Genomic DNA, 12334 nt, shown 5'->3' with positions numbered 1-12334 from the left:
CTGGAAATAAGATTTGTATGAAGAAGTTGACTTCCTTGTGTTTCTCTCTCTCTTCCACATCAAGTCAAGAAAAGTGTGGGAAACGTCATGAGTATTTCCTTCATTTTATCTGGAATTCAAAAGTTCCCTTTTATTTCTTTGTCAATAGGTTTTTTTTAAGGTAGAACTATGGGCCAAAAGAGACTGCAGAAATAATCCAGTTTGAAACCACTTTAACTGTGCTGGCTCAGTGTTAGGGAATTTTGGGAACTAGTTTGTTGTGGTACCAGAGCTCTCTAACAGAGAAAGCTCAATGTCTCACAAAACTACAGTTCCCGGAATTCCCTAGCATTGAGCCAGGGCGTCTAAAGTGGTCTCAAGATGCATTATTTCTGCAGTCTCTTTTGGCCCTATGTTATCTTTTCCTTTCCTTCTCCTTGGCTCAGCTTTTTTTTTAACACTTTATAGCCCTAGCACTTTCTTTATTGGCCTGTTTCTTCCTTGCCCCCTTGTACCTTTTGCATTTAATATTTCCACTACAGGCAGAAAGCTAACAGCTGCAGAAATTCAAGAGGCATGCAGATGCAATGATGAACTTCATCCTGATGAAAGTTATCCTGTCCCACAGTTGGCAAAGGGTGGCAATCCTATTTCTGTGAAATTAACCTTAAATTAAATTAATTTGTGTCTGCATGATTTGCCACCACATCTACCTTACATAAAACCATTAGCTTTTAAAGAAAAGGTTTTCTTCCAGTGGCATTTTTTGTTTTCTTCCTATTTTTATTGCTTTGTAAGGCTACAACATCATTGAAAGCATGTTTGCAGCACTGGTGCAGGAAACCATTATTCTGAAAAGTGCTACAGTGCGTCCATATCTTATACAATTTCCGTTTTAGCTTAAGACTTCTAAAACAAAACAAACCACAATACTTACCAAAGCTATGCCATTTATTAGAAATCTTAAAATCTTCCTGATTTTTAAATAATTTTAAAGCCAAGATTCATGCCAGTTTACATATTTGATTGTTTCTTTGCCATGTTTTCCTTATGCCTAGAGGATAGGCATACATGCTATGTGTCTCTTTGAGGCAACAAAAAGACACACCTATAATTGTATGCACTCAGGACAGAGGAGGTAAGTATAGGAATACACTGAGCTGACCAACCTCCTTCTCCTGCAACCCTATATTTACTCAACATGGGAGTTAAGTCTCATTGAACACTGACTGGACTTAATTGTGAATAAAGAAACTCACAATTGTACAGTTAAGGTCTGGCTTTAAACCAGTTTTGATCTGGCTTTAAACCCTATTTGATTATTGAGAATACACGATTCAAATATTTGAAGGACTGACTCACAGAAGACCAGTTCCCTAGGAAATACAAGATATTAAAGTGTTTAAATTACAGGCAGATAGATTTTAGTTGAATATTAGGGTACTCTTAATAATAATAATAATAATACCAAGAGGGTGGTGGGTTCTTACTCAAAGATGAAGTTATCAACTGGGGATGGGGAAGCTTTGGATTTTCTACAGTTCTTAACCAAGAGTAAACCCATGCAAATGTTTTCATGGGCTGTTAACACTCTTTTTCATAGTGCCACATTACACTACACAGTTATAGCACTATATTTTACTGTAACTGCCATTGGCAACATCCCATGGAATTCTGGGGTTTGTAGTTTATCAGGACCAAGAGTGGAGAATTCTAAATGCCTCCCTCTAAACTGCAGATCCCAGGATTCAATATGATGTTGCCATAACAATTAAAGAGGAATAATAGTGGCATAACAGTGTTGTGTGATAGTACACGTAGAATAAATGATAAAGGTTCAGCGATTTAGGATTCATATGGCCACTTGCACAACAGGAATTTATACATATTAAATTTGCCATGTTTAGGAAATGCCAGCTCATATGGATTGGACTGATGCTGTTTGTGAGCTAAGAGGCAAACAAAGCCAGTTGCTGTTGCTGCCATTTGAGCTTTGATGCAGCAGCTGCCAGTTAAAGACAAACTGGTAACACCAGCAGCTGGTCATGTTCTGGAAGAATTTGGGGTGATGCTTCCATTGGTTGTTTTTGCTTGTGATCAGGGAGAGGAGGTGGAATGGGGATGGGTACTGAAAATTACATGAAGGAAATGAAGCTTTCCATGTTTGGGAAATAGATGGGATGAGAAATATGGCAAATAACTGGGCTTCTTTATTTTAGTTACGCCTCCATATACAGTGAAAAATTTTGCTGCTTCCTTTATTCTTCTTCCAGCCACGAGGTGCCTAATTTATGAAAGCCAAGCTTCCCTCCAGCCATTTGTCCTATGGCTGCATATTTGTCACCAATTTTTTTTTACTGATTCTGAAACAGAAGAGTTCCCAGACCTAATGTCTGAAAATACAAGTCACCTTCAAAGCCTAAAGCACTGACTCCCATTTTAATCATTTTTTCAAAGTTCTTTCTTAACAATAACAAATCAATTAAAATATGGGATAACTTCATTTCCCAAAATTTTGAATCTCTTAAAAAAAAGACAGAAAAAATTAAATTTATGTGAAAAGTAAATTGTGCTGGTGGCTTTTGTTGTTATATGTCCTTTGCTCTGGCACCTGTCATTCTGTAGGCCCAGAATGGGAATCACATGGCTCTCCAGATGTTGTTAGCATAACTTCCAGAAACCCTAGTCAATAGTGAGGAATGGAGGCAGTCCAACAACATCAGAATTCCCTTGCCATGACTGCACACATGGGTTTCTTCAAACAATGATATGAGCAGCACTGAGCTCTGACAACAACTATGTACCACAAGCAATAGATATTTCTTCATGCAGCTGGAGGTATAAATATGAGCATAGAAATGGAAATTCTGTGTGTGTCTACTCAGAAGTGAGACCCACTGCATTTAATGGCTCTTACTCTCAGGTAAATTAGTATAAGATTGTAGTCTATTGTAGGTTTATTCATAACTTTTCCAAGTCATTTTTTAATACATAGTTCTCACCCAGACCCATCAGAGAACTGTACCACACGTTTTCTTCAATTACTGTTTAGACCTTTCTAATTTCATTCGGGAAGAACAAGCAGCTTTTTTTTTTTTTTTTTTTTTTTGCATTTGTAACCCTTCCACCAGAAGACACTGATCTTTTCTGTCCCAACAACATGTAGAATAACTCATGAATTAACAAAGTGGGTACACTTGGGTTCAGGCCTGTTTTGGCCCAATAAATAGTTTCAAAGTCTAAGAAAACCCAAATGCTCTGACTTAGTTTCTGAATTACAGGCTAGGAGATAAAGCCACCAGTCAATACACCATTCCAAAATCATTTTGATGAGGAATAAGGCACCTTTCAAAGTGAAAACAATTCATGTTCATTTAAAATTAACAATTCTTTTTGACAATTTTACAGTTAAACAATTTTACAGTTAAAGGCAGGCTGTAAAGACAAGTAGGATCATATAGGAGATTAAGAGCCCTTACATCCTCAGTAGAAAACTGCACAGAAAACTGCAAACAAATCAGATGGTTGAGATATCAAAAAAAGTCATCCTTCCTTGCATTAAGTAACATGATCTTAATACTAGACATTTTAGCATTACTGACTTTTAATAAATACAGTGGTTTAAAAAAAACGGATTAGCACAATATAAAATTTAACTTTTTTCAAATGCCACTTTTTCCCCATGCCACAGATTATTTCTGCTTCACATATAATATTGTGCAAAGGGTTCAGAAAAGTTTCTCTTACTAGTACAGCTATCCCATGTTTGTTCATACAACAAATATTTTGAGAGGCATTCAAATGTATTAAAACATATACATGCTAAATTTAAACATGCATTAAGACTTTAATTTTAGAATTGCAAGCCATATCATTGTTTTATTTTCTTTGGGGGAGTAAATATAGCCACATTCATTTTTGACTGATGCATGCCTGGTGATAAATTAAAAGATTAAGTTGATTTAATTTTCATTACAGCTACTTGGTTAAATAAATTCATCCCTAAGTCTGGTTACTGATCTAGCATGTGATAATCAAAGCAGCTCAGTTAGAATATATAGTGAGGTAAGTTCCACAATGGGGTTCAGTAGGTTCTCTATTATCACCAGTCACTGATTTCTCCCCAGATGTGCCATTTGCTCCAGATCAGTGACAAAAGTGAAATTATATATATTGCACTGCTCCTTCAAGGAGCAAAAGGCAGGATAAGCAGCTCTTCCCCCACCTGCTGTCCTTGTAACTTTGCGATAACACTTTGAGGTAGGTTAGGTTGAAAAGGTATGATGGGCCCAAGGTTACCCAGTGAGCTACCCAGCTAAATGGGATTGGTATCTGTTCTCACTCTGACTACTGCACAACACTCTTTTATATTGCCTATCAAAACAAAGATGACTGTGTCTTGACAGATGAGGCCACATGACTGTCAGGGAAAATGTCAACAGCCTATTGTCCACTCCTGTTCTGGCAACTTGTTAGCAAATATTGCTTGAGTAAAAGGCTATGGGAAGTGTTAATATGCTGGATGAGTACTGCAGTTATGTATCTATTGCATCTCATTTGTATGGAAAAAAAATCCCATAGCTTGATAGGACTATTTTCAAACAATATTTCCCATTTCAGAAGTCTGGAAAGAGTTCTGGGGATGAAAGGCAGCCCAATGTTTTTTTTCAAGTATGAACAATGATCCTCAGAACTGTTCTAATCCTGCATTTCAGTTGTTAAGAACAAGGCCAGAAATAATGTATCTACAAATGTCATAGGAGGTGGCACCATTAAAACACTACAAAGTTAGAGCAAGGTTGACTGTGGCACAGTATAAACCCATTTTTCCTATTTGCCCCTCACATCCACAACTGCTGGCTTTCTCCCTTATTTAATATTTTGGGAACCCTCTCCTCCCATTTCCTATAATAAACAAGAACTGGGGTTACAAGTGAACTCAATCACAACAAGATTCCCGAGTCCCCCCAAAACTATACACATCCTAATTCACCTCCAGTGAAAGAAACCACAACACCATTATTTATACTTTAACTTAATCTGTACATTTCTTTTTAAGACAGAAAGCATTGCAGTGTAAACAGGCACCCTTGTGTCTAGTCTTTGTTGTCACAAAAATGAATGGCTGATTTTCTTATTATTCAGCCTACTGAGCCTCCTTCGGTACCAGTAGCATAGAAGTTAAAAACCAAAAAAATAATGCCAGGGCAGAAATAATATAATGGGATACATAGAAAATGAATTCTCAAAAAGAAAAAAGGCATCTTTCTGTGTAGGTTGTTTCTCCACCCCAAGTGATTGTGCAAATAGCTCTGGATGTTCTGTTTCCCTCAGATGTCCTGATCCACACATTTGTCCTGCACCAAAGAGGATCTTACATACCTTGTGAGACCAACCTGGATCCCAGAAACAGAGGAGACCTCTGGGCATGGGTCTTGATGTGTCAGCTTCCAGAGCCCAAAAGAGGTCAAGAGATGGTGAGATGGTGAACCTTGGCTTCAACCTCACAGATCCCTTCCTAAGGGTGGCCCTGGGGCCCAAGGCCAAGGTGGCCATAATGCCCATGAGGTCAAGAGAGGTTGTTATTAGAGATGGTGAACCTGAGCTTTAACCTCATAGATCTCTTGCTGAGGATGGCCTTGGGGCCCAAAGCCAGGATGCCCATGATGCCCATGCGGTCAAGAGGCTTTGTCATCTGAGATGATAAACTTGGGCTTCAACCTCACAGATCCGTTACTGAGGGTAGCCCTGGGGCCCAAAGCCAGGGTGCCCACGATGCCCATGAGGTCAAGAAGGCTCATCATCCGAGATGGTGAACTTGGGCTTCAACCTCATGGATTTCTTCCTGAAGGTGGCCTTGGGGCCCAAGGCCAGGTTGGCCATGATGCTGCTGTCCTCGTCCAGCTGCCTGGCAGTGCACTGTGGGGTGGGCACCTTGACGGTGTTGCCAAACTTGGAGTAGTCCACTGAGTACTGCCCGTCCTCCTCGGAGACGATGGGGACGAAGCGCTGTCCCCAGAGGATCTCGTCGGCCAGGTAGGAGGTCCTGGCTTGGGTGGTGATGCCGGTGGTCTCCACCACCCCTTCGAGGATGACGATGACCTCCAGGTCATGGTGGTGGTGGAGCTGGGCGGGTGCCAGGTCGTAGAGGGGGCTGTGGCGGTCGATGGGGTGGGAGATGATGAGCGGGGAGACCAGGAAGATGCTGTTGCCCCCCACGGGGTTCTCCAGCTGGATCTCAGCCTGGTTCAGGGGCAGGACCTCCCCCTCAGGGCTGGTGCTCTTCTGGACCACCTGCAGGCGGACGGAGGCCCCGATGATCATGCTCTTGCGGAGGTCGCCCACGCGGAGCATGAGGCAGAGCCGCCCCCCACGGAGGGCCACCACGGCGTGGCGGCTGAAGATGAGGGTCTCGGCCCGGCGGTGGGCCTGCGAGGTCTTCATGAAGATGCAGCCCAGCATGATGGCGTTGATGACCAGGCCCACGATGTTCTGGACGATGAGGACCAGGATGGCCAGGGGGCACTCCTCCGTCATCATGCGGCCCCCGAAGCCGATGGTGACCTGGACCTCGATGGAGAAGAGGAAGGCGGAGGTGAAGGAGTGGATCTGGGTGACGCAGGGGGTCGCCTGGCCCTCCACCTGGCCCTGCTCTATCTGGAGGTCCCCGTGGGCGAAGGCCAGCAGCCACCAGGTGAGGGCGAAGAGCAGCCAGCTGCAGAGGAAGGAGAGGGTGAAGATGAGCAGCGCGTGGGACCAGCGCAGGTCCACCAGAGTGGTGAAGACGTCCTGCAGGAACCTGCCCTGCTCCCGGATGTTCTTGTGCGCCACGTTCAGCGCCCCGCTCTTGCCCACGAAGCGCGCCCTCCGCTGCCTTCCGCGGGGCGCCTCCGGGCCAGAAGGGCCGCCCTCCGACAGCCGCGTCAGCACGAACTCCTCCGGGATCAGGCCCTTCCGAGACAGCATGGCTCCCGGCAGCAGCAGAGGCAGCAGCAGCAGCCCCCAGGAGCCCAGGCAGAAAGAGAGAGAGGCAGGCAGGAGCCCCGGCAACCCTCCGCTCTCCCAGCGATGCCCAGCTGCACACGCCACTCAGCCTCTGGGAAAAGGAGCAGGAGGAGAAGGGGGAAAGAAAGAAGGAGGAAAAGGAGGAGAGGAAGGGGAGAGGAGGAAGAGGAGGAGGGAAGATGAAGAAGGGATGAAGGAGAAGAGGGGGCAGGAGGAGGAGAAAGAGGAAAATCAGGAGGAGAAGAGGATGAAGAGAAGGAGAAAAGGAAGAGGAGGAAGATTTGGAGGAGAAAGAAGAGGAGGAGAGGAGGAAGAGAACAAGATGAAGAAGGGGAGGTGGGGGAGGAGGAGAAGCGGATGAAGAGAAGGAGAAAAAGGAGATGAGGAGGATGAAGAGGGGACGAGGAGGAAGATTTGGAGGAAGAAGAAGAAGATGAGGAAGGATGAGGAGGAGGAGAGGGAGGGAGGAGGGGAGAGGAAGAGAAGGAAGAAGAGGAGGAGGAAGAGAAGAGGAAGACGAAGACGAAGAGGAGGAGAAGCGGATGAAGAGAAGGGGAAAAGGAGGAGGTGGAGGTGGAGAGTGGAAAGCGGGTCGGGGCCTGCCTTCCTGTCTCAGCCTCCCTCCCTCCCTCCTTCCCTGGGGAAGAGGTGTGCCAGGCGAAGGGTGCCCCAATGGAAGGAGGGCACAGGGGCGCCTCTCCTGAAGGGAACAAGGGACCTCCCCCTCCCCAACCCTTGCTCCAGGCGAGTCCCAGCCAGAGAGAGAGGGAGGCAGGGGGGATCTTGGCCAATCCTGTGCCGCTGCTGCTCCCCTCAGCGCAGGAGGAGGGCTGCCAGGAGCAGAGCCCCCTCCCCTGGTGCCCTGAGGGTGCAGCGCAGAGGCATTCTCCGTCTCTTAGGGAGCGGAGGAAGGAGAGGGCTGGAGGAGGGTCTCTAAAGCAGTGGTCCCTTTAAGGGATTCTGGACTCCAGCTCCCAGAATCCCAGGCTATTGGCCCACGTGGCTGAGGCTTCTGGGATCTGGAGTCCTAAATCCCTTAAAGGGGCACAGTTTGTGCTCTAAAGAAAGACCAGAATGGGAGGGGCGGGTGACACACTGCAGCAGGAGCTGTTCCTTCAGGACTCAGAGGTTCCCAAACCTTGCTCCTCCAGGGGTTTTGGACTTCAACTCCCAGAAGCCCTAGCCAGCTTAGTCAGGGATTCTGGGAGCTGAAGTCAAAACTCTTGGAAGAGGAAAGTTTGGGAACTACTTTCCTCTTCCAGGAGTTTCAGTGTCAGCCTAGGCCCTTGCTTCTGCCTCACCCAGAGGCAGCAGGAACCGGCGGGCACCAGGGGGCCCCTGCGCTCCTTCACACTTATTGGGCTCAGGGGGGCAAAGGGGCTCAGTGGTCAGCCCAGGCCCTGCCCTCTGGGCTGTCAGGAGTTACCCAGCTCAGTCAGTGGAATGGTCACTCAGGACAGACTTGGAAGGAGCTATCCAAGGTGCTGAATAGATGCTGGATCTCAGCAAGCAACCATTCATTTCGGTCACTGGCCAGGATAACAATAAGAATAACTTTTTTTTTAAAAAGAGACCTCTGCCATCTAACATGAATTATCATACAAAAATCTACCCCCCCTCCCAACTGCATTAGGCTCTAAAGGTTAAAAGGCGGCTGAGTTGCAATTCTCAAATTGCTTGTTCCATAATAGCTCAAATGTAGATCATTGGAATTCTTTTTTTTAAAGGATGAGGAAGAGAAGCCTTAATGTGAAGGGACATTGTGTCCAAATTATGTTACAGTATATTACAAACTGAACTGAAGCAAGAACTGCTTTAAACCTCAGCTGTGAAAGCATGTATGATATAAAAGAAGAGAGGTCAAATAACAAGGAAAACCATGTATCAAATGGTGGTACAACTGCTTAGTGGAAAGTAGATTCTGCAGTGTAGAATAATCTATGCGTGTGTTTGTGTGCCTTCCAATTGCCTATTGACTTATGGTGACCCCATTAATTTAAAAGGTTTTGCTAAATCAAGGAGTACTCAGAGATAGTTTTGCCAGTTCCCTTTTCCAAAATATAGCCCACAACACCTGATATCCATTGGCAGTTTCCTATCCAAGTATGAGTTAAGGCTGGCCTTGCTTAGCTTCCAAGATCAGATGGGATCTGGGGCCTTTATAATATTGACAGTATAATATAGTTTTTAAATTCACAGGTTTTTAGGAGTATTTAGTCCCAGTACTTTGAGATATATTCCATATTTTCTATATTCTGTACAGCTAAAAAAAGCATCAGGTATGACAGTTACAGGCCTAGTTACAAGATAGATTTACAGCAGATGTCTAGAGCAGGGGTAGTCAACCTGCGGCCCGTGGGCCGGATGCGGCCCGGCAAGGCCTTGGGACCGGCCCCAGCCCGGTCCTGCCGCCGATTGCTGCCGGAGCCTTTGGCCTCTCACGTGAGGGCGTGGGGCCTTTTTTTTCCAGTGCTCAAACCACTACACCACACTGGCTCTCAGGCAATATGAAAAAATAAGAACTTTTAAAAAGAGATTAAAACCTCATTAGAAGGGGAAAGTGCTGGAGCTCTTGATATCACACTCTATTGTGCAGTATTTTATTAGATAATTTAGTAAATTATTATATCATATGATTTAGTAAAAGCAATGAGCCTCAACTTGTCTCTGTAAATTATATTTCACGTCAGTATTCTGTATTATTTCTTGTGTGTATGAAATTAATGCAACTAGGAGTCTGTGGACTGCAGTCTAAGTAATGAATTATCCTACTGTGAAGTCAAAGGCTTTCATGGCCAGCATCCATAGCTTTTTGTGGGTTTTTCAGGCTATGTGGCCATGTTCTAGAAGAGTTTCTTCCTGATGTTTCAGCAGCATCTGTGGCTGGCATCTTCAGAGAATGCCTATCCTACTTCCTGTTAGTCTGAAACCTCATCCTCATAGTTCTGAATACTCAGTTTTTATTTGTTCTTTACACTAAAATTAATTTTACATTATATGGTGGTGGCACAATAGAGTGTGATATCAAGAGCTCCAGCACTTTCCCCTTCTAATGAGGTTTTAATCTCTTTTTAAAAGTTCTTATTTTTTCATATTGCCTGAGAGCCAGTGTGGTGTAGTGGTTTGAGCACTGGAAAAAAAAGAGTCTGAATCCCCACTTAGCCATGGAAACTGGGTGACCTTGGGCACATCACATTCTCTCAGCCTCAGAGGATGGCAATGGCAAATCCTTTCAGAAGAAATTAATCAAGAAAATGCCATGATAAGTTCTCCTTAGGGTCACCATAAATCAGAAATGACTTGAAGGCACACTTGGGAATGAAAACAGATCTATTTTGCCTAGCTTTTCCAAGCTTTGCCTCATTTGTTTTATTTTAACTTCTATCTTTTTTGTAGGAGTTCTCACTGAGTTTGTTTATATATGTCATTTGCTATCTGTCTTCATGTTGTAGTGGTGGAGTTTTGAAGCCTACCAGAAGCCCCTGAAGGCCTGTGAAAAGGAGAGCTTTCTTGAAAACTGTTTGGCGCTCTGGTGTGCTTATGACACAGTGGCATTTTTAACAGCAATTAGAGTTTAGTAATGTGGCATAGAAGGCAGTCTTGTGAATAAACCATTCCAGTGCTCTCACCAGCCCCTATTCATAGTTTGTGGAGAAAGAGAAAAGAGGAGCAAGGCCCTGAGAACTCAAAGGACTTTTTTTTCTTCCTGAGAAATGTACAGACTAGGTCACTATGGTTTTAACCAGAGCCCAGAGAAGTCACCAGAGATTTAAAGAATCTGTCTCTATAGCAGCACAAAAATTTGTTCTGGAATATTGTCTTCCAGTGGAAACCACAGGAACATTTATGAAGCAGATTTCAAGCAAGGCCAACTCTACCTCCATGTCTACTACACTTGAGACACTGAATATTACTTCTTCAGTGAATAATAATATTAGAAAATATCAATTGGACATTTTTGTAGACCTATATGACCAAGAACGGCTGTTTAGGGCCAGGAGAAGTCTTTTTTTTGGGTAGGAAGTGACCTAGAAGTCAGTTCTGCCCAGAGGAGCCAAAAGCATAGATACATTGCCCCATACCAGTTGGAGGCAAACACTTTTCACCAAAATAATTTCTTACTGCAGAACCACAGAAGTGGCTCTGAGGCTGCATATATCCTTGCACTAAACAATAGGGAACGAATCACAAGACAGGAAGAAAACACCTTGCAGCCTACCTGTACAAATCCTGGTTGGCATCATGTTCATTATTTAAAATGTCATAAGGCAGCCTTACAACACTGTAAGTTTTAAAATTCTCATTTATGGTTATTGTACCATTGCGACGACTGAAAGACCCCTCCCCAAGCTTGCCTTAGAAGCCAGGCAGCCCCGTCAACACAAAGATTTCCAAGGTGCTGGAGAGTGGGGTGCTGAATGAAGAAGCCACCTTTCTCCTGGCAGTGAGGCACGTTCCAACAGACAGGGGTGGGGTGGGGACAGGAGTCCTGTCACAACTACCAATCACAAAGTGCCTTGCTGTGCTGAATGCTTTTTCACTCACAATCCTGCTCCTTAGTGCCTTGGAAAACCCTATGTTGATGGGGTTGCCTGGCTTCTAAGGTTGGTTAGAAGGTTATATTTGGAGATGGGGTTATGACAATAGAACTCCATAAACACAGCTATATTTCCAGATGCAAGATCTTGGCCTTCATTGGGAAATGGACCATATCTCTGATGGTTCCAAACAGGGCCAACAAGGTTAATAACATGGACTACAGTTTGTTGCTGTTATTAGTTATGTTATCATGGTTGCCTCTCAGTGGTCTTCTTTATATTTCTAATTAATTCTTCCAAGTGCTAGAGAAGATGCCAGTGGCACAAGGCTTGCATGATTGTGAAGATGTTTCCATGTTATTTTCTGTTATCCATTCAAATTGTGCTTCACATCTGTATGAAAATTGCTAATGGGTAGATGTTCTTGCTTACTCTAAAATGGTAAAATTTCTTGTGTTTGTGGTATCCCTTTTTGTTAAGATTTTACGATGATAAAAACACCAGTAATTGTGTTTTAATTGTGATCTTATTTCCAAACATCATTGTTTACATTTGGTTTTATCTTTCTGCTTTTTAATGTAGTTTGATCCACTATGAAAGTTTGGGATTAATCAGGTAGGAATGCAAATCAAAGTAATCAGAAACAAACCTATTAATAGTTATTAACAACTAGGAAATTTGGGTTAAAAGATTAATTGACAAAGAGGCAAAACATCTTTCATTTCTAAAGAAGGAAGAGACTAGGCCCTTTATTATTAAATAATCAATAATTTTATTTACAATTATTTTACATAATTAGAAAATGGATAATA

At 43.7% G+C, this 12334-nt stretch overlaps 1 protein-coding gene across 1 annotated transcript; it reads right to left on the bottom strand.

Annotated features, from left to right (window-relative positions):
* Positions 1-3080: 3080 nt before the first annotated feature.
* Positions 3081-7435, bottom strand: LOC149314416 (ATP-sensitive inward rectifier potassium channel 11-like). The gene has a single exon (XM_089521071.1). The coding sequence runs from the start codon at positions 6943-6945 to the stop codon at positions 5767-5769; it is 1179 nt and encodes a 392-aa protein (XP_089377197.1). The 5' UTR covers positions 6946-7435; the 3' UTR covers positions 3081-5766.
* Positions 7436-12334: the final 4899 nt, after the last annotated feature.

The sequence above is a fragment of the Sceloporus occidentalis genome, unplaced genomic scaffold (genome assembly GCF_023333645.1).
Source record: "Sceloporus occidentalis isolate IW3139 unplaced genomic scaffold, rSceOcc1.0.p SCAF_4, whole genome shotgun sequence".
NCBI lineage: Eukaryota > Metazoa > Chordata > Lepidosauria > Squamata > Phrynosomatidae > Sceloporus > Sceloporus occidentalis.
Note: the sequence above shows the minus strand (reverse complement) of the source record. Positions and strands in the feature narration are given on the sequence as shown.

Bases quoted from the DNA above. Each gene is read 5' to 3' on its own strand.
- LOC149314416 (XM_089521071.1), bottom strand. From the start codon at position 6,945: ATGCTGTCTCGGAAGGGCCTGATCCCGGAGGAGTTCGTGCTGACGCGG.